Source organism: Pararge aegeria, chromosome 18 (genome assembly GCF_905163445.1).
Source record: "Pararge aegeria chromosome 18, ilParAegt1.1, whole genome shotgun sequence".
Taxonomy (NCBI): Eukaryota; Metazoa; Arthropoda; class Insecta; order Lepidoptera; family Nymphalidae; genus Pararge; species Pararge aegeria.
In genome coordinates, this window is record NC_053197.1 from 828,484 (window position 1) to 856,075 (window position 27,592).

At 36.9% G+C, this 27,592-nt stretch overlaps 2 protein-coding genes across 2 annotated transcripts; both read right to left on the minus strand.

Moving 5' to 3' along the window:
• Positions 1 to 6,443: 6,443 nt before the first annotated feature.
• Positions 6,444 to 9,919, minus strand: LOC120631678 (23 kDa integral membrane protein-like). The gene is made up of 5 exons (XM_039901347.1): positions 9,709 to 9,919; positions 9,333 to 9,521; positions 8,615 to 8,773; positions 7,787 to 8,056; positions 6,444 to 6,987 (listed from the first exon to the last, which is right to left on the minus strand). The coding sequence occupies exons 1-5, from the start codon at positions 9,775 to 9,777 to the stop codon at positions 6,940 to 6,942; spliced, it is 735 nt and encodes a 244-aa protein (XP_039757281.1). The 5' UTR covers positions 9,778 to 9,919; the 3' UTR covers positions 6,444 to 6,939.
• Positions 9,920 to 14,759: 4,840 nt separating this feature from the next.
• LOC120631566 (23 kDa integral membrane protein-like) lies at positions 14,760 to 21,925 on the minus strand. Its single transcript, XM_039901200.1, has 5 exons — positions 21,663 to 21,925; positions 19,166 to 19,360; positions 18,435 to 18,587; positions 16,948 to 17,133; positions 14,760 to 16,418 (listed from the first exon to the last, which is right to left on the minus strand). Exons 1-5 carry the CDS (start codon positions 21,720 to 21,722, stop codon positions 16,347 to 16,349), a joined length of 666 nt encoding a protein of 221 aa, XP_039757134.1. The 5' UTR covers positions 21,723 to 21,925; the 3' UTR covers positions 14,760 to 16,346.
• Positions 21,926 to 27,592: the final 5,667 nt, after the last annotated feature.

Consider the following 27,592-nt stretch of genomic DNA (forward strand, 5'->3'; position numbering starts at 1 on the left):
TAAAAATATAATGGACAATGTATCGTTTCCGTACAAACATGGGCCTGAGCCACAGAATTAAGAACATACAGAATCCGTGTACAACATTAATATTGAAGCATCATGAACCACTCCACTTTAGTAGTGTTTCTAGAACAAACAGTTAGTCACTACATAACATTTAGCAATTGACAGTAATTATTTTATCTCTTATGTCCACGTTATGTTTGTCGGCCGACTGGGTCAGTGGGCAGCGACCCTGCTTTCTGAGTCCAAGGCCGTAGGTTCGATTCCCACTACTGGAAAATGTTTGTGTGATGAGCATGAATGTTTTTCAGTGTCTGGGTCTGTGTCTGGGTTTATATGTATATTCTAAGTATTTATGTATATTATTCATAAAAATATTCATCAGTCATCTTAGTACCCATAACTCAAGCTAACGCATACTTCGGGGCTAGATGACGATGTGTGTATTGTCGTAGTATATTTATTTATTATGTTAAACGTTTACCATAAAATGGGAAAATAGGAACACTTTTGTGAGCGATGAAAATTCAGCTGGTGTGAAGTGACCACGCGTTTTCTCTGTTTTTGGACACCATGTACTGCGTGCAATAATGGTTGAATGTTAGTTCAATGTACTGAAATACGAAGTACGATATTTCAAAACGATTTGCCAGAGCTGATAAGTACGAAATGCTACATATTTCAAAACGATTTACCACTAATTAGCACCAGCAGAAAACTGCTTTAACTGCTGTTTTTATTTCGTATTTAACTATTTCACTTTAAATGAAAACATCTGAACAATTAACCATATTAGTCATGTTAGTTACGCGGTACTAATGCGACTGTCAACGACATTGGTCTTATTGGACTATTTGTTTAACGAAATCTAGATGCCCGGTTGCTTGTGCGATTAATACGTGCATTAATAATAAATTATAGGGCAATCACACGCACACATTTTTCAAATTTACAATGTTAAAGCGAAAGTTTGGATGGATGTTTGTTTCTTATCACAACAAATCAACTAAACGGATTTGGATGAAATTTATCACAGAGATAGTTAATAAACTGGTTAAATAGTTTGATTGGTTTCACAAAGCAAGAGAACGACATGTTTTTTGCGTAGTGGTTCGAGAATAACATAGGCAAACACATCCAAAATTCCACGGGAACGAGGTAGCGGGCAACAACTAACCTGCTACGTATTTATATATTATATATATTTACTAGCTGTTGCCCGCGACTTCGTCTGCGTTTGATTTTGTTTTTAAAGTATTCAGTATCGCTAAGCCTTAAATGAGTATAGTAGTATATATATAACATGTGACTGTCAATCAATTACAAATAATTTGCAATAAAATAAAATTGCGACTATAATTAAAGATCTAAGTTATCCTATCTCTTAAGTTGGACCAGACTGCTCACGGTGTGCCAATTTAATTTAAAATCGGTTAAGTAGTTTAGGAGTCCATCGCGGACAAACATCGTGACAGGAGATTTATATATATTAAAATATAAATATTAAAGAACGGATGTTTGTTACTCAATCGCGCAGAAACGGCTGAACGGATTGGGATGAAATTTAGCATGCATGTAGCTTTGACATGGAAAAGATCTTAGGCTAAATTTAATTTCTCGATGTCTTAAATAGTTCCCGAGGGAAAATTGAAAATTGTTTACGAGCAGGCAGCGGGCAGACATCTTTGAAATTTGTTATTTTATGGAATGTAACGATCTCTCAAATAGTTCCCGTGGTAGGATTAAAAATTATTAACGAGTGAAGCTTAAGACCCAATTCTGTGACGCAAGTCCATGCAGACGAAGTCGCTGGCAGAAGCTAGTCTACTAAAAAATTGATAGTCACTTACTGAGAGTAGTACATTTAAAGCAATAAATGTGAAACGAGCCAGTTCCATTTTTATTTATGGTAATTTTAAAAATTTTGGGTCGTACCTAACACAATTCCTGACTTGTAGGTAATAACAAATATATAATTTTAAATTGCATATAAAAATTTTGGAACCGGCGGGATTTCAATCCACATCGCTCGGGCAATCGGTCCAAAGCGTTTACAGCAGATAGCCCACCTGCTGTGTGTGTAAAACCGTCGCCTCAAACATGTGTAAAACTTCGCAGGGCATGCAAGGTACACTAACTGCAAAATGCCGCCCTGTGTCGTAAGTAGACCTGTGATTACGCCGGAAACCACGCCCTTCAGATCGGAATACAGCAATAAAGCTTTGGGGCATAAATGAACAGGGCAGTATTGCTTTCCCGGACGAGCCCTGTCACCAAAAGCTCTAATAGGTACTAATAATATTTTTTTTTATTAGGTAATTATGATCCATCTACACTATTATAAAACAGAATAATAAAAAATAAATTAAATAGTTCAAACAAACTAAAAAACACACTTGGTATAAAAAACTAAACTAATTTATTTCTTTTAGTTTATTCATAATAGCGTTTTTTTTTTTTTAGTTTTTCTTGATCTATTATTTTTATTACAGCAAAATTAATCGGTAACCCATCCACCACTAAAGAGATAAAATATAGATAAAATCATTTTCTTTTATTCAGTGTGCCCGTCTCTCGAAATGCAAGTTCTAATTATTATTTAAAACAGGCCATCAAAAAGTAACAGCTAACGCCCTCTATGGTAGAGGGCGTTAGCTGGCTAGTAGCTTAATGTTTTCTGTGGAATTTGTTAGGTACGCGAACGCCATAGGTTTTTTACATTTTTGTATAGATGGCGCTGTAATAATTAGTAAAAAATCTTATTTTTTATAGTGAAAAATGGAATAATCTTTTCAGATTAGTGTATTGTCATCGGTCCTCGATATGTCTATAAAGTTTGAAAGAAATCTGACCGTTTAAAGTGGGCCAAAATCGCGCCCAAAGAAGTCGGTTACAAACATACGTACAAGTGAAGCTAATATAAAGCGTGTAAAAAGAACTTACATGAGATATTAATATTAAATATACAAAAAGTTACAAATTACAATTTCTGCCTCCAGGCAGCCCTACATGGAGTTTAATATATAAATCGGAGAGTCATATCGATTTATTAATACTTTCAGAATGCCGTTACTGCTTACTCACGTTCTTTTCACCAAGGATGCTATTCGTTTATTCTGATGGCATAAAAGTCATCAGTATGAGCCCTCGCGAACATTTCTGATGCACTACAATAACGTAAGCCCAACATCATTCTGAAACCATCATTATACTGAACTCGAAGGGCGTTTAGCGATGCCTGTGTATAGCTGGTCCATAGGGATCCCGTGTTAAAGGTTTGGCTTCAATGGCTACATCAGGCAAACCTGTGGACCCACATATTACAGTGCACCGACAAAGCCCTACGCCCTATTAATAAAAGGAGGTGGTGTAACCGTGGCTTATTAGACAAAACACTCAGATCCCGCTGGTTCCGAAATATCTATATGCGTTTTAATATAGTTCTAATATAATAAATTAATTAATTACACATTACACTTTGCGCGGACCCGATAACTGTTCTCGAATACGATTCCTTGTGGATTGCTACTACAAAGTTTTAATTTTAGGTATTGAATTAACATATAATTCGGCATGTTACATTAAGGATAAATTTCAATAGTATTTGGTAACATTCTGTGATAAAAATAAATTACATACTAGTTGTGACTTTCCAGCGAGCGCTGCATACTTAGAAAATGTTAACGGACATGCATTGAAATAAAAAGGCATTGAAGATTTTTACCTGGGCATGACTAGGTTACTCTTAACTAACAAAAATGATAATAAAAAGACCGATAGGGTGACCGATAGGACGATATATAAGGTTTTAAGAACCCTAGAAGTTTTAGGTTTTAATTGACGAGTGTAGCTTTATCACCATCATCTTTCTACAACGGAAACATTTGTATCTGCATATCTAAAAGCGTATTGTACTTTTTGGGAACATAGAAGACTAACTAAACAAACAATATTTTTTTATATATTAGGTTATTAATGTTGATACTTTTAATTTAAGGAAAATTCGGTGGTCGGTTTGTGTTGATAACATGTATATATAATTTATACCCATAGCAAAAATGTTAAATAATATTATATGGACTAGCTGTGGCCTGCGACTCCGTCCATGTTTGTTTTCGTTTTAAAGCATCCGGTAGGAACAGTTCCTTTGAGAGATGTCTAGCAGTAGTAGCGGCAAAATATCGTATATTGTTCTGGGTAAGCTACGAGTATGATAACTGGGGTGGGTTAGTACCTACTTCGGAGGTTTGAAGTAACCAATATATTAAGAGACAGCATTGTACTTTTAGTGGACTCAAAATAATAAAATATTATAATGTAAACAACTAAAATTCGAATAATGTAAAAATTTTATCATTGATAAATTCATTTATTAGGGGTTCCATTTTTTCGTGTTCATTTAGAGTAATTTTGCGTGCCTATTATTTTAATAAAGTAATTCTGTAAAAAACTTTTAATTTACGTGTAGCTGTGCTGTAACTGTGGCAAAATAAACTAATAAAACTTTTCGGTGAAAGAAAAATTGTAATAATCTGTCAAGGTTTGGCGAAGTTATAAAGTAAAATCTACAAAAACTTTCATCGCATACCTATCCCGAACGAACCCTATTATTTTTCGAGATGTAATCATCAATCAGCTATTAATGTGGCAAATTAAATTCAAACTGTTAAGTAGTAGTTTTTCCTCAATCTTTCATAAGCCAACAGGCATACAGACAAGCAGATACACAGACAAACAGACAATAATTCTAAAAATTGCATTACTTATTTGTAACACCTCCCTGATATTTTTTTGTATAATAATCTTCGATCTATAATCGATCAATAATCTTTAATGTAGGTACAGACACGGCTAGTCTACGATTTTGTTATATGTGCCCTATATAGGTCCCTCTCGATTTCGTCCGCGTATGAGTCACCCTTAAAAGATTGCCATGTTGTCGCGGACTGTTTTCAAGACCATTGTAAAAGGGAACAATTACGTCACACTTACGTCGTTTTGGCGTAACGTTTACCGTTAACGCATCGCACGCATCGGAATCTCTCAAAAAGTACATTTTTTGCAGTTTTTGCAACATTTCTCATCGATGCCGTGGTAGCGTAGTGTAGTGGTAGGTATTGGTCGTAGCGTCATTTTATAATGCTTTGTTATATACTACCAACTCAAAATAAAATTCAATTCGAAACACCAGTTCCTAAGATTAGTGAGTTCAACCAATCAAAATCAATATTTTTATAATATATAGCTGACCCCTGCCCTGCATTGGGGTCAACAATATTTAGCTCGTGTTGAAATTATGAATGTGGTACGTTTAGTACTGAGTGCTATGATTTATTTCCCAACTTCCAAAAGAGGATTATATTTTTACTACCTATTTTTGTATGTAATTACATGCCAATTTGGCTATATTACCAGGTTACAAATGAGTAAATAAAATGATTATGATTGAATAAATAAAGTATATTTTTATTGTTCAAAATTTATTAAATGTAATGTTATTTATGAAAATTACGCTTAATTTGCAATACTTTGCGAATAGCACAAGAATCTTCATCTGGAAATATTTATTTTCTTCAATCTTTACACTTATACTGTTAAACCATGGCTACGTCACATAGGTAGATAAACCATTACATAAGTTTAACGAATGTATAAAAACACATTTGATCGAGGTTACTATGCTTTTTTTAGTAGCAAGCGCAAATTCATTATACATAGGTATATTTGCCGGTCCTATTAATAAAATATATCTAGGTGTTTGAATTTTTTGTATGGATCTTGGCTTACCTACTGTATGATGTTTGTTATTAGGTATTGATAATATCAACCTGTGGGTACTAGTCATCGTCACAATCATCGGCAGTCTAATAACATTCCACTGCTGGACACAGGCATAGTTAATACTTTAGCTTATACAACGTGCAAATGAAAACCGAAGTAATACTTTAGACAAGTAATACACAGGCTTTAGAGGTACATTATGTACTGCCTGAGAGACTTATTTATTTTTTTATTTATTTATTTATTTATTCCCATCTTACATTTTTGTCATTACAGGAAAAAGTTATCCTAATACGACCATGCAGCATGTTTTGTAAATTTTAATAATATATATAACTATAGTGTATATGATAAAATCCAAATCGCTATATTTGTGAGTTCACTCAGAGTGCAACAAAATAAATCTTATGGTGGAAACCGAAAACCCAATAGATTTTGAGTAAACCACTGCCATAGTTTTTAATGAAAGAAATCAGTTACAGCCCTAACATCACATGCAAAATTAATATCATGTGACTGCGCGTGTCTGTCTTTTATCTTCAATAGGGTTGTCATAAGTCAACACTAAAATGTTTTGAATTCGGAATATCGAAAAATAAAAATGCTTCATTTGATTTAATATTTTATAGGGTGATTCCTTATGAAATATACTTATGAATCCTTCAGTATTTATTTAAAATTCTGTTACACGTTGTATATTTCAAGAAGAGAAGAGTAGGTTTTTAAGCATAGAGCCACCGCACAGCTCTGGGGGCTTTAACGGCTATTATATTATCTGTGATATTAACCAGGACCGTCAGTAGAGGCGTCGCGTCGCCTTAACAGAGGCACGGCAGGGGACAACGACAATTTTTTATCTCATTAATCAACTTTAGCTGGCATTAAAACCAATAAGTATTACTTATATTATGAGAAAAATCTTCTAAAACAAAGTTTAAAACTGGCGTAACCTATTGATTTATGCACGTATCCTGCGAGAGAAAGGAAAATGACATTCCAGTAGGTAAGCCAAACCCTTGGGAATCCTTTAAATAATGCACCTGATTTCATGCCTGAAGGGGTAGTTATTTTCGCTAGGGTCTTAATATAATATAATAATCTAGTATAGACGTTTTTTTGAGTTCTGTCTCTGTGTCTGATTCTTTTTCACTATTAGCCGATGTAGCAGGATAGGAAAATTGCTAAGATCGCCGCCACGTACTGAAACAAAATCAATTAATATTACTATATATATAAATATTCATGACTCCTAAACATATTAAAATAATCACAAGATTAATATTAAAATTGATGATGTTGGAAAAAGCAACTGTTAGGTTTCTTGCCGGCTTCTCCTCGGTAGAATCTGCCTTTCCAACCGGTGGTAGCACCACTACGAACAGACAGACTTGACGTTTCAAAAGTGAGAGTAAACCTACTTGAAATAAATGAATATGCATGTTGTCGACCAAATAATCGAACGAAAAATTTATGCTATTAAAGAATTTTTTATTATTATATCAAATAAGCCATTATATTATGCAATTTCAACTGTTGGTAACTGATGTTGCAGTCAAAGCTCGTTCGGTGGAAGTACTAACGCCATGCTGCTTGCGGCAAAAATAAACAGAATAACAGACTCTGTAGGCAATGGCTTTTCACTTACCATCAAGTTGGCCACCTGCTTGGTCTATCAATTGAGAACCCAAAAAAAGGCTTTAGTATAACTGCCAAATTAGCCCGCTTAGACTGCCACATCAGTTACCATCAGTTTCAATTGCATAATATAATGGTTTACTTGTATAATAAAAAGTCTTCAAATGCACCCAGCTTTGCTTTGCCACAAAACGCTGTACTACTAATAAAACCTCCAATCGGGTTTTACACGGCATTGCACTGAAATAACCGTCGATAAGGTTGGTGGAACGACAAGTCTTTGTTAGAAGGGTGGTAGATTAGTCATATCCTCACAGTCACACGAGAAAAAAAAAATATCAAGACATAAAAGAAATAAAATTACCTCGATAATAACAATCCATATGAGAACTTGGCCGGTCACTTTGAATATTTTGGTTAGGAACTGTATGAAGACTTCCACGCAGCCCTGCTGGTACGCCTCGCTAGCGGGGCAGGACAGGTTGATGGCGTCCCCTGAGGTGCTGTTCGCCAGGTCCGTGATGTTGATGCTGTTCTGCTGCAAGCCTTGCAGGCTCTGCAGGCCGGAAGGGCAGCAGGACACTGGCACCGACGAGTTGTAGTACTCCGGCCCGTTTGTGCCGCAACAGCCCAGCTGTAATGATCGCGTTAAAAATCTTTTGGTTATAGTAATTTTGTCGATACTAAATTTTGAATGAAACCTCATTCGCTTTAAGTACAGGCCAGTTCGTGAAGCGGTGATAGCGTATTGAGTATGAGCTTGACTTAACTTTCTGGGGGCCGAGTTCGAATCCCAGCACGCACTGCACGCTCTTACTTTTTTAAGTTATGTGCGTTTTAAGTTATTAAAATATCACTTGCTTCAACGGTAAACGAAAACATCGTGAGGAAACCTGCATGCCTGAGAGAGCTACATAATGATCTCAAAGGTGTGTGGAGTCCACGAATCCGCACTGGGCTAGCGTGGTGGACTACGACCTTAACCCCTTCTCATTGTGGGAGGAGACCCGTGCCCTGTAGTGGGCCGATAATGGGTTGATGTGATGATAATGACCGTCTACAGTCTGTTTATTTGAAGTCCCTAAAATTTAACAACGTTTACTAATCTTCTAATCTAAAATAGTCGATATTTTCCTTTTAAACACTCATGTCTTCTGAAATTAAGCTTACTTAGCACAGTTTGTGTACTCACAGTAGCTTCTATCAAGTTAAGTGTCCCTTGGTTCTGAGGGTCGCTAAACGTGTCATTAAGAACGCCTTCCGCTGAATCCTGCAGTTGATCCGTTCCTTTGAAGATGAAAACTGTGAACACCACCGTGGCGGTCGCGAGCAGGATGGTGATCACCCCATACTGAAAAGAATAGAATAAACCATTGCATTGTAACGAAGCGTAAGCGCAATGTACAGAATTTTGTTTACTACGTTTGTTTGTTTGCCCATACTTTAACCCAGTGAGCTTACAAATGGCTTTTTATAATTCTTACAATGCCTACCTGGATATGACCATAGGCATATAAAATGTGAAAACGCATCGGTGCCGTACTTATTATCTAGTTAAGATAGTAAATCAATGCTTTAAGAAACTTTGCCATCAATCAACATAGGTATATAAATTGCCGTAGTTATACCTATAGGCCAAAGTGGTGGATTCCATCCCAAACCCACATTGTGAGAGGAGACGCGTGCCATGTAGTCGGACGGTAATGGGTTGATACGATGATGATACCAAAAATAAAATTTTAATTAGTGGTTTTACCTTTTTGGTGTTTTAGTTGGAGGAATTATACATATATGTTATAAATATAATGTTATAATTTTTTATGGAACCGACAGGATTTGAACCTGCGACTCTCTGAGTGCTTTAACCAACAAAAAACGGCTCACCTAAAAACAAAGTAAGTAGAAGTTACCGTGGTGAGTAAACATCTGTTCCTGCAGAACGCGCCGCAGCATCCACAGAAGAATATCGCGCTAAAGATGACGCCCACCACAATCACAATGATAGGACCGTTGTTCACGTACTCCAGATCCGAGTCTTTCAGTTGATTCACTTGTATCATCATGTAGATACCTATTCCTGTTACAGCTAGGCTTATGAGCTAGAAAAAAAGTTTTTTTTTTAATTCCAGTTCAAGTTAGCCTTTGAATGCAATCACATCTGGTGGTGAGTTACGATACAGTCTAAGATTGTAGCTACTCTGTTAGGGGTATATTATGTTACTATAGGTGTAATTTGGAAGAAACGCAATTCTATAATCATTAAAAGTATAGTTTATTAATACTTACAGACAGAAGGAAATTCAATGCAAATAAAAGTATCTGCGATATACACGCACCACAACTTAGTAGACACATTTTTAGTTTTGTTTTTAATTATATTTTATTAGCACTGATGTGTTTGAATTTGACCTTGTTTTTTTTTCGTATTTTTATGCAATTCTTATTATAACGGTGGACTGCGCTCAGGATGGGTGCGTTTCGATGAATAATGTTTTAACTTAAGTAAATATAATACCTATCGTCTATCAAGCACTCATAGTTAAACTTGTTGAAAAACTCACTGATATTATCAGATATAATCACATGTGCACGATTAATTATAACGAATGTGAATAATATGTTTGTTCATTTATTGTCCTTTCACGCACATGATTTTCTGCCCAAAAAGCGGACATTCTGCGCGCCAAAGAGGTCTCCATTTATATATTTACAATGTTCTTATAGCTTTTTTTTTGGATGGTACTAGTATTTAGCATTTTTATTTGGAGGTTTGAAATTGTTAATCTTAGATGGCTCCAGTCCAATTTGAAAAGAGGATATTAATATTCAACATGTTTTTTAACTTACAAATATAGAGTGGGCGAAATCGCAGAGCACCGCTAGTTACCTAATGTAATCCCACAGACAGTATAACAAGATATTATAAAACAGAAGCGACTTTAATGTTTTTCAGACTTTCCTATAGGAATTAGTAACTACCTATAAAGATTCCTTTATGATAATTTAATATAGATAACTTCTAATAACTTAATATCTAGATCACAATGGGCGGGTGAATCCGGGTATTCAGAAAGAAAAACAGTATTATTTTGAAGACAGACAAACAACAATAGTGCTAAGATTTACTCCACGATTTCATTAGGGCTTCTTATTATCTCGTCTTATAGAGCACTATATAGCAATAGGAAGAGAAAATGGTAGAGACAATTATGTCGTAGCGTGAATGGTATCCTACTGCATTTTTCTTCACAGGAAAGGACAAAATGTACTTATATCTTCTCCCGCATTTTTAACCACTCTCCGAGCATTGGCGCAAGGCTGAAAATAAAATTAAAATACATAATAAATAATAATTTAATATTAAATGGGGGTAAACATCTCCTTTTCCATGAAGCTGTGGTTTGGCAGGTGGACAAGTATATTGTACCCTTGATAGTGGATATAAACGAAGGATAACATTTTTTTCTCCTACCTGTGCTAGCATACGCAATGAAAAAATCATGCGAACATCACACAATCAAGAAACCTTCGCTTTTTTTAGTCTGTTGCATGAACTTTGAGCGTGAAATTAAAAAAGTTATTCTAAATGGGTGACATATCCATGTTTCCCTTCCGCACTGATAGTTACTGAAATAGTGTTCAAGAACAGAAAAAAAATTCTTCAGCATTGTATAGGCATTGCTTCACAGTCGACACAGGTCCGAGGGTTTTAGAGCGTGGACCATCTGCACCAATGTGAGTTTGCTTATCACGTGTTTAGAGATAGGTGATAAGGCTTAAAGTGCTCTCCGAGGCACTGGGTTGGAAACCGCCAATTTACTCCGGGTTTTTAGTATATAAATGGAATTATTATTTTAAGTACATATTATAGACTAGCTGTGCCGTGCGGTTTTAATCGCGTCAACAACAGATCGCAGCATTTTTTATTCTGATTGACAGTTCTAGACAATATAGCGATACAACTTCATAATCGCGTAGGGTATAACGCGGGCATAAAATACTTATCGGAGTTTCAATCACCATGGCAGTAGCAGCATCAAATGTTAGTCGAACGCGCTAGGCTAAAGCTGTCAAAAACACGAATTGCCGGAGATCGAACCTGGGACCTCCACTTATAAGACTACAGCGTTTATCACAGCACCAGTAAGGCCGTATTTAGTATCATTAGGGATCAAACAACAATCACCGCAGTCTCGAGTGTATTTATATGTAATATATATATATTATAGTTATATTTATATATATATATATTTTATTTATATATTTGTATAATTTTAATTCTTATTTATTGCACCTCTTTTCTATGTTTTTCCTTTTACGCCATTGGTTGCCTGGAAGTAATCGCTAGTTAGCGATAAGGCCACCAAATTGTACTCTCTTGATATGTATTTATATCTCTGTAACTGCTTTTTTTCTTTGGTGTACAATAAAAGTGTATTCATTCGTTCATTCACCGCAGTCACGCTGAGTGATCACTCAGCACCATCTTAAGAGCCTATAACCGTCCACTGCTGGACTAAATTCCGCAGTAGATGCTAGTAATAGCACATCAAATCGTCCGATTGACGTCCACTAACACATCTTTTGTTTGTGTGTGGCGTTCCAAATTCCACGATTCTGGGCAGCTTGTATCCAGCGGCTGACCGCGACTCGCTTGATGTCGTCTGTCGACCTGGTTGGGGTCGAGCAACGCTGCGTTTACCGGTGCGGAGTTGCCGTTCCAACACCAAGTAGTAGAATAGAGAACGGGAAATAAATATACTACGACAATACATCGCCATCTAGCCACAAAGTAAGCTTAGTTTGTGTTATGGGTACTAATATGATTGATGAATATTTTTATGAAGAATATACATAAATACTTATAAAATACAAATAAAGATCCAGAGACGGAAAACTTTCATGTTTCATTCATGTTCATCACAGATCAAAAACTGAAGCCATCCAGTGGGCAATCTGCTAGGTCCGTCAATTATAACTATAAAAAAAACTGTTTGTAACGCGGCTAAGTTTGTTGTAGGCTTCTTCTGAGAGCGTTTGGAACCCTCGTAGCTTCAGTTTTATGTTTACGAATTATCGCCATCATCACACTTCAAGTTTTTAGGTAATGTACGTAACAAAACCCAAATAAAAATTCAAAATTCAAAATTCAAAATTTCTATATTCATGTAGGTACACACACAGGCACTTATGAAGCGTTCATACATATATATTTAAATAAATGTAAGGGGATGGTGACAACTTCGTTCGCCAACTTAAACCTTAAGCTAAAATGATTTCAAACGCGCCCTAGTCTAAGAAGAGCCCACAACAAACTTAGCCGGGTATTTTTTTTGTTATCAATCTCCCAGTAAACTAATATTAAGCTATGAAGGTAGAGAAATCCAAACCCAACCTATTTTATCGTTTAAGTAATCCTTAACATTATAATATGATTTTTCTGTAAGCTTACTTTTTATATAAAATAAATTTTGAACTCATTGAGAGACAATGCCATCTTTGTGCCAGTTTGAATAAGGAAATATTTGACTTTGTTTTCTGATCTGCTACCATGAGATAATGAGATAACTTTAACTCTAGCTCATACCGGAAGAATTGATGTTATTGTTTAACTTCGTTATACCAATCACTTTCTAAGTGGAGTACTTTCCCACCACTATCTTATCACTAGCGCATGTAATCGGAAAACACTTAGTGGTATTATTGTTCATTACTCATAGTTTTGCAACGGAAAACTATTATTAATAACTTTAGTGAGATGTATGATTAATTTCTTTACGTAAGGGTTAAGTAATCCACCAATACGCCCGCGTGCTGGACTACGGTATTAACCCCTTGTTATTGTGGGAGGAGACCCGTTAATGGCTTAGTGTGATGTAAGGGTTTACCAGTCGCTCTCTTTTTCTCTCTTGAGCTTGAGAAGATGGCAACATGTGGCACAGATTGCCGTGCCTACAAGCCAGGCGCAAGAGGTCGGGAGACAATTTCTTTCGGGATGAGCCTTTGGGCTGTTGAAGTTCTGGTGTGTTCTTACGATATCCCGGAGCTTCCTAACACGTGCCGAGGGTTGCCATTTTTAGTGAAGTATCCCACCTTTCCTTAAGGAAGTTGGGTGTCTCCAATTCTATCTTTTTTGTATGTAGCAAAGCTTTTTGTGACGAAGCTCGTCAGGGGAAGTAGTACCACCCTGCCTATTTCTGCCGCTAAGCAGCATTGCAACAATGCTGTTTATCATTGGAATAGAATAATAAATAAGCAAGGCAGGTGTAACCAATTCCAGACTGTGGGTGCCGGTGTTATTACAGGCACATCTTGTCAGACTTGACACCTATGTGTCAGATGGATGAGCACAGGTCGGCACGTTGCAGGACGAGTTTTTTGCCTGCCCTGCTTAGTGTTGCCAGGTTTATAGGCAATGCTTTCCCACTTACCATCAGGTCGGACATCAATTAATTTCTCCTGAGATCAATAGATTGATTGCGGGTTTAAGCTTTTTTTTAAAGATACATAAAGATAGATACTAAAGATTGGTGGACCAGTTGTAAGTGGAAAGTCATCGCCTACTAACAGAGAAACACTTTACAGGGCATGCAAGGAACTCCTACTAGAACACTTCCTACAATGTGCAGCCCTGTGTCCATCACTCTGATGCGCAGGTTAGGCATCGCGTGCCTGAAATTACTCCAGCAACCACGACCAGACTGGAACATAGACATACTTGCTGGCAGTGTCACAAAAAGCTCTGCCTTTACTAACCCTTCGCCTGCGACAAAAAACAGAGCAATGCCAGCAATGTGAACTAATATTAAAAAGTTCAAGTCTTTGACAAACTTGAATGTTACTACCAAGTTTTTAGCGTACAGGTAAGTCCCTGGTAGGTAAACGATAAATACTTATGTTAATTTAAACCATATGTTCAAACAATGCAATTTAAACGCCGGTTCAACCGCCGTACTTCAATTAATTACTAAAAATTTAAAATTATGTGCGACACTTCCACTGCTAGGCAAAGGCTGTTGCGAACCAACAGTTATTGTATACTGCCACATACATTGTGGAAAACAATAAATAAAATCTAAAGTGCAAACACGAGGAATATGAAAACTATGAAGTTTTTTATTTTTTATTACTCTGTATCCGGCTTCAGTATTTGATCATTTAATAATATTTTCAGGTACTTGCCACATACATTGGTAGTGTCATTAGAGAAAGACACTAACAATGTATGTGGCAGTAAGTGAGCACCAAGCCGGCCAGAGGGCCGGCTTGGTGCTCACTTACTTTTTATCATAACTGGTACATAAGATTAATAGATGTGGGTAGAAAAAAAACAAAAATATTTTTAAGGTATTTATTATATACGCATTGGGGTCATTTTTTAAGAGAAAGGAAAAACAAAGTAGTGGGATCATATTAGTTAGTATCTACAACTTATGACTTGAAAGTTCTATGTGACAAGATTGACTTCATAAAAGAGGTGTCACAAATGTATTACTCTAATAGTTAGGAAAGCATGTTTTTAATGTTTAGAAATTTTAAACCATGATCTTAACTAGAGACTCAAATATTTACAAAGCTATGTTAGGTTTTCGCAAACGGATGTTTTTATTTATTGAATATACAGAAATGTATTAAAGTAACATAACCAGTCCAACGTGCATATTTAACTTAAAAATATAAAAATAATGTGCACTAAAAAAAACTTAATGGCTACGTTAATTCATATTTTAACTTAAATTGTATATGTTGTGTACTGCGATTCAGTAGCGAAAACAAATGAAGGTCTTTTCACACCATATCGACTAAACATCAATTCGACTATGATCTCTGTGACTTTCATAGTCAGAAAGGCAGAAAGTGTAAAAGTGTGTGAACCTGTGGGCAACGAGTGGTTCCCTCGTTGTATACTACAGGCACAAAAGTATTGGAAAGTTTACTTTAAAACACCTAACATAAAGCTCACATTCCAATGCTAGTATTACAGCCGAGTTGTGGTTTCAGCATGAAGTGCCGAAAGACGCTTGCGGCTTGAGTCCCATGGTACTGGAGTGGCGACCCCGATTAGAAAGCGCACGGTGACCTCGAGGTGGACAGACAATATCAAGCAAGTGATAATCAGGCACTGGACACATGCAGGATAAGACCGTGGAAGTCCTTACAAAGACCTATGTTCAATAGTAGACGTCTATCGGTTGAAATTATGGAGGTGTTGAGTCGATATGATGTGCGGAGGTCATAGAGTCGTTGTTTGTCGAGTTTTCGCATGTAGCTGTAACCATGTGCAATAGGTTAAGCCTACGGTGTGAAGAACTCGGGGAGAGTTCATCGATATGACGCGGACGTAAGAAATCGAGGGAGTCGTTTCGAAATGCATAGACGCTGCGACTAGGTTGTTTCACTTGTAATTAAGTATTACACCAATTTTCAAAAACAAAAGATAGTCTGGATTCCCCAGCAGAAATTAAGAGCTCGATATATTTACAAAGCAAACAAAATATATTATTTTAATTCTTTTACTGAGGTAATCTACATAAGTATGGCGATTGTAAACATAAAATTTTTTGAGCCTATATTATACGTAAATATGCCTGTATTTAAAGGGAACAGTATAGTTTTTAACCACTAGCAGCATCTATCATAATATCTGGAATCCTCTGTTTTGTCTTTGATGATACTGGATTATTCTTTATCTCTTAAGTTCAGCAGCTCCCCCGTTTAGTAATCTTACGTCTTCATGCAAACTGCATAATTTGACAGCGACAATTGTAAACTCATGCTTTGTAGATGGCAGTTTCGCTAGATAATGTTTAATTCGACCGTTCAACGCACTCGTTCGACTGACTTAGCCTAAGGTGAGAGCCGCAGACGCAAGAGGCTAATACGGGTCGTACGGCTGCGCTTGCGCATCTGCAGCCAACTGGACTTTAGTAACGCGTTCTTCTGCTCTTGTTGCGCGCGTGGTTCGCCAGGCACAACCCGAACACCACCGCCACCAACTGAAATAATGCAATCATTTCTTTAGTAACACATTTCTAAAGCGGAAAAGGTTCTCTGGGCACCTACAGTGTGCGTAAGTGTGCGTATGTGTGTGGTTTTTTAGCAACGTCCACTTTTTCGACCGTGTGATAGTTTAGAATATAATAGAAGAGAAAAACTTTATTGCAACATAACACAATAGGAATAACACAAGGAAAACAGTAATAGTACTTAGTGCTAGGGTGCAAGGGCGGGTTTACTACGATTTCAATCGAAATCAAATCGAACGAACGTGATATACTGTTTCCCAGTATTGCAACTAGATGGCGCTTTTTCAATTCTATGCAAATCATAGTTTAATTTTCCTTATTACTTGCCAGGTTAAGATTTTTTTTTGCAATTTGGTAAGAAATAATTAAGAATATTTAAACTCCATTTACTCTATTGTAATACCAATTCATTGAATGACTTGTTTGTTTATCGATTAACTCTGCTTTAAGCGATTGGTAAAAAGCTTTAAGTGTGATCTTGACGCCCTGTGGTGCTCACCTCAACAGCAACGATGACGATTGCGACAGCGCCGATGGCCAGACCGAATGTCTGAAGGAAGTCGCCCACAACCTTAGTGCATCCAGGGTGCGCGTTGACGATGGTGCACGGAGTTCCAGCGCAGCAGGAATCGGGCAGCGTCAGGCTCAAGTAGGACTCCGGCCCTGACACGCCGCAGCACTCGAACTGTTACCAGGAGAACATGAATTGAGCGATGATAGCATTTTCATAGTTTTTGACTTCGTCCTATCTTATTACGGTTTCTTACAAAACGTATATGTTACTCTCCGTCCTTTTAACTAACCCAATGCCAAAAATCAAGTTGATTGGTTACATATGGGCGTGAATGACAGACAAACAAACAAACACCATTTTCACATTAATAACTAAGCACCTGTAATTCGTTTTGAAAATAAAACAGACGGTGACTTATCAACTGATTGTAGCCAGAGTGAGACAACAGAAAGCTAGCTTTGTAAAAATCACAAAATACTTAAAAATGTATTAATGGTTTTTAAGTGTTATAAGTTTCTTGCCGGCTTCTTCTCGGTAGAATCTGCCTTCCGAACCGGTGGTAGTGTCACTACAAACAGACAGACTTGTCGTTTCAAAAGTGCTTACATTAGGCCTACTTGAAATAAATGAATTTTGAATTTGTATTTAAATATAATATGCATCAATCTTATCATGACGTGTTGGAACAAAATCTTGGAAATAACATGGACATTGCACACTTATCAGCATCGGAAAAATGAATGATACATTTACTTATCTAATTCTGATCACTTTAATGACAACATTTACTCGAGTAGATTATTATTCACGGGATTCAAAGGCTTTGTTTGCTTACTCAAGTATTGGAAGCGACACCACTACTTCTGCCGTTTTTTATTTGCAGACGCAATTTTTTAATGAATTTCTTTTCTTTTTAGGGTAGGAGTATTTTGTGCTTTACCTTTTATATTAAACTAGCTGCGCCTCGCGGTACAACCCTTAGTAGATAAGCCAGTAACGCTTCAGTCTTTTCTTTAAATTTTCATTATAAAATCATCATCTCTCTCTCTCGACAACGAGAGGTGCGTAGAGAGTACATTAAAAATCTGTTTAGTTTGGAGTATAAAGATTGAAGATACTATTAATTGCACTTTACATATCCTCTCCATATGTCCATATGTCTCCTGTTTTTAGCGGAGGTTAGCAATTTTGGCAAAAAGCGGTGATAGCGCAGCGGGTAGATCTTCAACTTCACTTTCAGGGGGCCGAATTCGAGTCCCAGCACCTCTTATTTATAACTATGTGCGTTTGAACCAATTCCAATATTACTTGCTTCAACGGTTAAGGAAGACATCGTGAGGAATCCTGCATGCTTGAGAGTTCTCCATAATGTTCTCAAAGTAGTGTGGAGTTAACCATTCAGCACTTGGGCCGCCTGGTAGTACTTCCTCGAGGAGTTCTGCAACAAAAAGCTCTGCTGCTAAGGTACTTACAGTTCGCTCTATCTGTTGGAAGGCTTGTTTGTCCTTGGTGAAGGCGTCGCCGAGCCACTTGGGGATGTCTGCCAGCAGCGCGTCCTGCTTCACGAAGATCAGTGTCGCCAACGTGATCTTCAGCACCATCAGCACTATCATGAAGATCGCATACTGAAAGCGAAATGAGTTAAGTATTGAGTTAGAAAAAAGCAGTGCAGCCTAATGAAAAAAAAAATTACTAATTCACTTTAATTCACTTTTTATTGTACCCCAAATGAAAATACAGGAAGATTCTATATAATAAGTGCATCAGTAAAAATATGGTTACCAACGAAAATTATATGTACATATATTGTCAAATTGTTATTTACACTTAAAATAGCGGATGCCCGTAACCGTATTACGGTTTTAACAAATCCCTTGTAAACCGTTGGTTTTATTGGTATAAAAAGTAACCTATGTTAGCTTTTTACATCGCCAGCTGAATAACTCTGAGCTTTCTTATAGAGATATCCATTGTTAGCGACCACGTTTCAGATCCCTCAGTCATCACTGGCAACACGCAGTGTTCGAAGGATTTGGTCTTCAGGCACTGAGGGATTTTGGTTTAACGATGTTTCCCGAACGCTGCCCATCCGAGCAAGAATCGGCGTTTCACGTCTTTCTTTAATTATTTTTTATAAATTATATTAATGTAGAAATAATAAATAGGAATAATAAGTTTCGTCTGGTGTATGAGATGTACTCACAGTGATGAGCATGCAGTTGCTCTCCCGGATGGCACCGCAGCAGCCGAAGAAGGCCACGACGAACACGATGCAGCCGATGACGATGGCACCGATGGGCGTGAGCTGGACTATGGGCGAGTTATCCAGGAAGTCAGCCGCCTGAGACCACTTCAGCTCCACCGCCACGCCCAGCCCGAGCAACGCGATGCCCGCTAGCTGGGAACGGAAACAATGTATTTAGGACCGAGCAACGCATTCTAGCTGGCCGCGCAACTTCGCGTGCCCAAATCGGTTAATATAGAAAAGTATTTTCTATTCAAAAAATTCAAAATTCAAATTCAAAAAATGATGCACATCATCATTCATCATCATCATGTACAGCTGATTCAGATCTCATTGCTCTACTACTACTACCACTGAGCTTTTTGTGACAGAGCTCGTCCGGGGAATTACCACCATGTATTACCACCACTTATTGGTGCCGCTAAGCAGCATTGTGCAATGCTGGCTTTCAAAATTCAAAAGAATTCAAAAATTCAAAATTCATTTATTTCAAGAAGGCCTAATTAATAAGCACTTTGGAAACGTCAAGTCAGTCTGTTTGTAGTGTAAATTTAGTTGTAGTTCAAATAAAAATTAAAGTTTTCAGTATCGCTAAGCCTTAAATGAGGGTTTTGCCGCTGTCCGTGAGGAGTTCTGTCCTCTATCTCCAACCACATTCAGATTTACACATAGTTTGGACAAAATTAAACACATATTATAACCTCTATAGTACAAAAATAATGATTTAATTCGGTTATAATTTGTCGGAGTTATGGTAAAAATGAGTTATGGTAAAAATATGTGTAAAATCGTCAAACACTTTCATCCCCTCTCCCAAAGGAACCGAGCTTAATATTGGGATAAAAAGTAACCTATATTACTTCTAACACTTCGAAGAATGCGTGTACAAAGTTTCATGAGGATCGGTTAAGTAGTTTTTGCGTGAAAGCGTAACAAACAAACTTACATTCACATTTATGATATATAATAAATAATATTATATTATAGTTAGTAGTAGGGACGATAGGGATTGTACGCATGTATATTCATCATAACTACGCTTTTATTCTCTCAGTCAGCTCAGCGTTTCCAATAAAAACTCATGTGTAAAGTTGGTCCGTCGCACATATCCTGATAGACGATAAGATAAGCCGGTATCGATATAAGATACTACTTGTTGCACGCATAGATAAGCTGGTATTAGGTTAAACAGACATAATATCCTACACCAAATGTATACAAAGGTGTCCACTCGATTTAAGACTCGTTTTAAACAGACTTCAAAAAGTCGGAATCTCTTGTTTTTTATGTCCGCTACCCGATTACTCGAAGATGCCTGAGCCGATTTGAAAAGATCTTTTCGTGTTATAAAGAGCATACTTTCCAGGTGGTCCGATTTAAATTTTATCGGAATCGGTCGAGCTATAATTAAAAAATCAACAATAATGTATCCCAAAGTAGCAATTTTTTTTTTGCTTTTTAGTCCTGGGTGTATTTCTTTAATACCTATCAACAAAAGCTATTTACTTAATTCCCGCTAAAACATGTCCCGAGTTCTTTTCCGGGATAAAAAAACATATCAATAAAAAACCTACCTAAGGATAGGCTTTTTATCACTCTTACTGCACGGCTAGCATGGGCAGGTGACAATTATATATTGGGGAAAGGATAAAAATGTATCTCCTCCAACAGCTTTATCAACTTTCAGAGCACTGGCGCACAAGAAATAATATCCAAATAATATATGTGTATTAATAAACAGGGGTAAACCTCTCCTATTCCATGTTCTAGTGATTTAGCGGGTGGGCACGTTAATGATATCGCTTGTCAGGGGATATAATCGAGGGGTATAATTTTTATCTCCCGCCGTGCTAGCTGGAGATTTTCTTAATTTTATATCATCTGCATACCCTGTACACACCCTCTTTACACGCCACTGCCAATAAGTAGTCATCTATGGAATACAAGGTACGGGCTAATTATAGTTACCTTTTGTATTCGTGAAACACGACAATTTCAGACGTAATAAAAGGACAAAAAGCCTTATATTTATTGGCAATCTGTTGGAAAGTAGGTAGGTAAAGAGATGTAGTGAATAGGTGAGTGTATTTTACCATTCTACCGTTCATAAGAAAAAATTTTAAAATATGACCTACGACACCAAACAATCTTATTTACCTAATTATAATTTTTTTTTACCAAATTTTAGACGAACTACTGAAGCTTTAAAAGTAGTGTGTAAGTAGGTTATCGGTGAAGGCTTTTATTTTACAGCAAAATCATAATATAAGGATGGCCTATGCTTTAAAACTGTAATACAACATATATTGTTTTTTAAGTACTTGGATTGAAAGAAAAGTGATATCAAGATTTCGCACAGGTAGGTACGTACTTAAGTAATTTACTAGTAGGTACATAAATTCACATAATGTAATCAAAACGATTGATAATAAAAAAATACACGATGTTAACTCACCGCAAAAAATAAGTTCGCGAAGAACAGTATATATTTAACCAGAAATTCACCACAACCCATCTTGATAATAGTATAGTTTTTAAAAAAATGTAAATAAAATCGCACAGGCTGTGCTCACGGCTTGTAAAAATAGCGACTGAACAAAAACATGGCCGACCGTTTGCGCTAACTTATCAAAAGATAAGGTGCGATGGGTATATTACTATTTGAAATATGTGGAAATTGACACCGCCTTTTCTGTGGTCACCGATCAAATGTAAAAGTGTTACTCACTTCTTTTATGTAAAAGGGGGACTTTTAAATAAAAGAAGTGAGTAATTTACTAGTTATTTTACCGGAATTATTTGGTACTCTGCATTAAATCACAGATCGTTTGTAACCAAAGCGATGTGACGTCAAAATAAAAGGAGGTTCCATTTGAGACGCCCGCGCTAAGGTATTTCGATGGTCATGGAATTAATGAACAGTGTAATATGTAGGTTTGAGACAATAGTTAAATGTAAAGTTATCATTGTAGTTACTGTCTAAGATATTAAATATTCTAGACTGGCTTTCGAAGTGGTAAAGTTTCATACTAGGGTCCTGAAAAGGGTACCGCTCCATCGACCACTTGATAGTTAAGTGTTTAAGATGTCGACTTCACTTTCGGGGGGCCGAGTTCGAATCCCATCACCTCTAACTTTTCTAAGTTTAACGTTTAACGTTTTAAGTAATTAAAATATCACTTGCTCCAACGGTGAAGGGAAACATCGTGAGGAAACCTGCATGCACGTAATCGATAAAAAAGCTTGGGTGTGAATTATTTCTCTAACCAGGTTGCTCTTCTAATAATTCGAAATGATATTGTGATGACAAAAAAAAACACCCGGCTAACTTTGTTGTGGGCTTCTTAGACCAGGACGCGCTCGGAACCCTTTAGTTTTAAGTTTACGAATGTGGTAATCGCCATTACTTCACTAACGTGTAATTCTTATGCACGCATCAAAAGTGCCACCTTATTTAAATTACCTTAATACTTGAATAAAGATATTTTTGACATTGACTTTATTATTTATCTCCTTTAGTTTCTTGGGATGCTCTTTAAATCTAAGAAGATATAAACTAAAAAGGCACGTTTCTTCGTTATTTACCCATAGTATCTTGTAGTGAACCAGTTTTGATTTGAATGATTCGATAAATTATGTCTTCGGGTTTAGGGCCTGTCCCATACAAATTTGTGAAGATCTTCTTCGGAAATCCATTTTCAAAAAAATCCTTCAGCACGTGATAAGTTCTCAAGTACGCCTAGTTAATAACTCACAATCACATGAATATTTTGTAAATTAAGTATAATAAGCAGAAAAATCGCGCTACACTGCAATCTTACCTCGTAGTACGTAACGATGCAATTTTAAGGTGGAAACAGACTAACTTACAATGTGTATAAAGATAATGCAATACTTTAATGTAAGAATTGCTTGGCGGTACGTCTCTTCCGGTAGTGTTGTATCTTATATATATATGTATCTAAGCATTAATCTTGGTGGCAGCGACCTAAGCTTCACCCAAAGAAGTCGGTTTAGTATTTTTCTACTAAATCGACTTCACTCTTTGGTGAAGCTTAGGTCAAAATACCAATGTCCATCCTTACAGTCGATTTAGTAGGAAAATACTACATCTATCCTCAGGTTGAACGTCCTCTGCTGGACCTATGTCTTTTGTAGGGAGTTCTGAACTCCGCGGTCTAAGCTTGATTTGACTCGGTTTACCAACGCTGCGTTTCCCAATGGGGCTTGCCATTAATCCTTAAGACTATCGATTCTCTGATATTTAAATTTTTAGTAATATAGATGGTATATTCACATCATTAATTGAAATTTAAAACAATATGCAAGTAGTTCAATCTAGATAATATATATCTGATAATCTATGACCCTGATATATATTTTTAAGCATTATTTCTAATTTAGAGTAGGTAGCTTACGTTCAGATACATAGGCGGCGCTGTGAGCCTAAAAATTTGAGGGGTTTGCGCGCTCTTTACCCCCTCGCGTCTTACTTATCACACCCTTCCTTAAAAAATAAAGTTGTTCTATCTCTATTTTGTTTAATAGCTGAATCCACCCTGACTTGAAATCAGAACCTATTTCACTTTTTTCTTGAAAGAAAATTCAATCTGCGAAATTTTATAAAAACATAATTTATTGTGACGTAAAGCATGTCAGACTTGTTAAACATTATAGTCGTTTGGATTTTCGCCACAACACCTGATTAAATGGAGTGTTTATCATTCGTATGTAGGTACGTGTCTGAGTCATCCGTCACGCGTTTTGTTATTTCGGCCAAATCTATTACGCGTTGGACACGCAAACACACTTATACACACAAACAAATATTTTAGTTCTATATAATTAATATTAAATCCTTTCAAGCTCATTTAACTGATAATACACGGGTTTTAAAACCAAAGTGTCTTACAGCGACCAAAAACTAAAAGGTGTTAGTTTAAAGACACAAGAAGTATTACCTAATACATTTCAAGAAGTTATCGTATGAGTTTATGCACTTTAGTCGTCATGCAGCATATCATGTAGGATAGATGTAGAATGTGACAAGCTCTGGACAACTTTTATCAATGTCTAGAAGTAGCGACCGGCTGACATGTTCACTTTGTCCACCTCAGTGGAGTGAGTACAACTGTAGTCAGGTATTATGATACTAAAAAGTACTTTTTACTCCGAAAAGTGGTCGCAAACAATGAGCTCATAAGAATGATCAGAGTCACTCAGCGGGCGATGGAGACAGCTATGTTCGGAGTATCTCTACATTATCAAATCAAAAATGATCCGTAGAATAGCCAGAGTTACCGATATAGCTCATAGAGTCGCGAAGCTGAAGTTGCAATGAGCGCGGCACATAGCTTAGAGAACCGATGAACGTTGAGGTCCCAAATTGCTGGAGTGGCAAGAGTAGGTAAGAGCCGTCTTGCACAACAAAGTAAAGTCTGTAAGTCGTACAAACTAACTTTAGTTTTTAAGCCAATTCGTTTTATTATTATTGAATTGTCGTAAGGTTATTGCCTACTATGTATATGTCGCCGCGGATATACCAAGGCGTGAAATTTACATCTAGACGTAAACAAATTAGCATAGGTCTTGATAGTTTTATTGTAATATGGTTATCCAAAACTGCTTCTTTATTATAACCTTACTTTCCCAACCATTTAATATAAACTTGGGTAACAATTAATGATTTAAAGGTAGAATGTTGTTGCAATGATTTGGACTTAAATAGTTTTAATTTCTACTAAAACAAACTAGCTACAAAAAGTATTTATGAATTGTTAATGGATGACATTTTGACGCAGGAAATAAATTATTAAGTTTGCATTTTGGTTAATATTATTTCTGAGAGGTTTTAGACCTCCGTAAAATCGTTTCATATTTTAAAATTAATAACTGCATTGTAATTTAAATTATTACGCAACTTAGAAAACATTGTAAAAATAAATGAGTGCAATAACGAAGCAACTTTGTCGCCTCTGAGTTACGAGAGTGGGGATTCGTGACACGTGCACTCGCTTATTTAAGACCGAACGCGGCGGAGCTCAGACACTTTTTGGTGTCGAGCGCTCGAGCGGTGAGGTCTTTCATTTCTATTTTTGTGCGATTATTTTTTTAATAATTTTACTTGATTTTTGATTGTTTGCTAAATTATTCGTTTCGAGATTAACTAAAACTATAAATCAAATATTAATTGCTTTGTCTTTTTTATTTACAGTCAAATTAAAATTACCCTGTTAGATTTAGAATTCATCGAAGTAATAAAATTAGGTTAAGATTAATAAGTCATTTCACTTGATTTTTATTATTTTATTTGTGATTAAAAATGAATAAAGACAACATGGCCGATGGCTCTAAAGGAGTCAGCGGTCATGACCTTTTTAAAAATTCTGATTCTAATCAAACTCCGACATCAGAAGTGGGATCGCTCCTGCGATCCCTTTCTGCCGGTCATGATGTTACAGACCCTGACATTATCATAGGACCTTCCAGTGCAGATGTTTCTTCAGCAGTTACGCCTCAACAAATCAGTCAAACGTCACCTACGGACCCTGTAGCATTGCCATCGATTGGTAACGTTATACCTCCCCAGTTCTTTTTGCAGATGATGACCATGATGCAGAGCATGAGCGATCGTCTTCTACAGAAGCCAAGTGAAAGGGTAAAGATAACGGACATATTTTTACCTTCCTTTGACCCAGATGGCAGCGTTGGTGTACGTGAATGGTGCAATCACATCTCTACGGCTGTAAGTACGTACAAACTTACTGATTACGACATCCGGATGAAAGTAAATAGCTTACTCAAAGGACGTGCTCGTATATGGGCTGACAACTGGTTAGTCACTACCTCCACTTGGGACGAACTTCGTGAGACCATTATAACAACCTTTGAACCAGAAAATAGGTACTCTCGCGATATCCTCAAATTTCGAGAACATATTTATAGCCCCAATAAGAATATTTCAGAATTCTTGTCCGAAGGTTGGTTACTGTGGAGACGAGTTACCAAAGACAAATTGGACAACAGTGATGCAGTGGAAGCCGTCATTGGAATGGTAAGTGACGAACGTCTGAGGATAGAATTGATGAATGTTAGGGCCAAGACTGTACCTGAACTGATTTCAGTGGCATCTTCCATCAGAACTAAACGCCCTAACATGCCTCCTCCGCATTCAAATACGCCCCCTCAGAAACGAGCTAGATTCTCTCAAGATCATAGAAACATTCCTCAATGTAGTTTCTGTAATAAGTTAGGTCATGTCTGGCAAAACTGTCGAAACAGAAATGAATCTAGCCATCAAATAAAACAACCTATTCCATCCAGCAGCACGGCACCAACCACCGCTGTCAACGTAAGTAAATATTGCTCATTTTGTGCTAAACCTGGTCACACTTTTGATACCTGTTTTCGTCGTGAAAAACAAGTTGCCTCCAACGTAAACTCCATAACCAACGATAACAAAGGTAAGCTAAATACTATGCGTATGCATGTTGGGAAAATGGAAATTGACACAGTTTTTGACAGCGGTGCTGAGTGTTCGGTGATGCGAGAGACTGTCGCTAAGAAGATTCCAGGACGTAGGCAGCAGGTAGTAAATTATTTACGTGGATTAGGCCCAGTACCCGTCATATCTACAAATACGCTAAAAACTGTTTGTACTATCAATAATATTAATGTAGAAATACTTTTTCATGTACTACCCGACTTTGAAATGACAACTAATGTGTTGATTGGATCAGACTTACTGAGCAATACCGGTTTAAGCGTAATTATAACTCTCAACACTGCGACATTAGTATCTCAGCCCCAAATCATGCATGTTCGTTCTAATAGTTCAATTTTCAGTAACTTGAACCATGGCTTATCTGACCAATCTGAGATTGATCAATTACTGTCACTACTTAACCGATATTCGTATATCTTTACTAATGGTTTTGCAAAAACCCGCGTTAATACTGGACAGCTCGAAATTCGTTTGAAAACCCCAGATAAATATGTAGAACGTAAGCCTTACCGATTAACCCCCATTGAGCGCCAAAAAGTTAAGTCTATTGTTTTAGAGTTGATTGAGAACCACATAGTTAGAGAAAGTAAATCCCCTTACTCTAGCCCGATTATTCTAGTAAAGAAGAAGAACGGTGACGATCGATTGTGTGTTGATTACCGAGAGTTGAACTCTAATACCATTCGTGACCACTATCCATTACCTCTTATAGGAGACCAAATAGACCAATTAGCAGGTGGTAAATATTTCCATACACTCGATATGGCATCTGGTTTCCACCAAATCCCAATTTCCCCTGAATCAATAGAAAAAACAGCGTTCATCACACCCGACGGGTTATACGAATATTTAACTATGCCGTTTGGCCTTTGTAATGCACC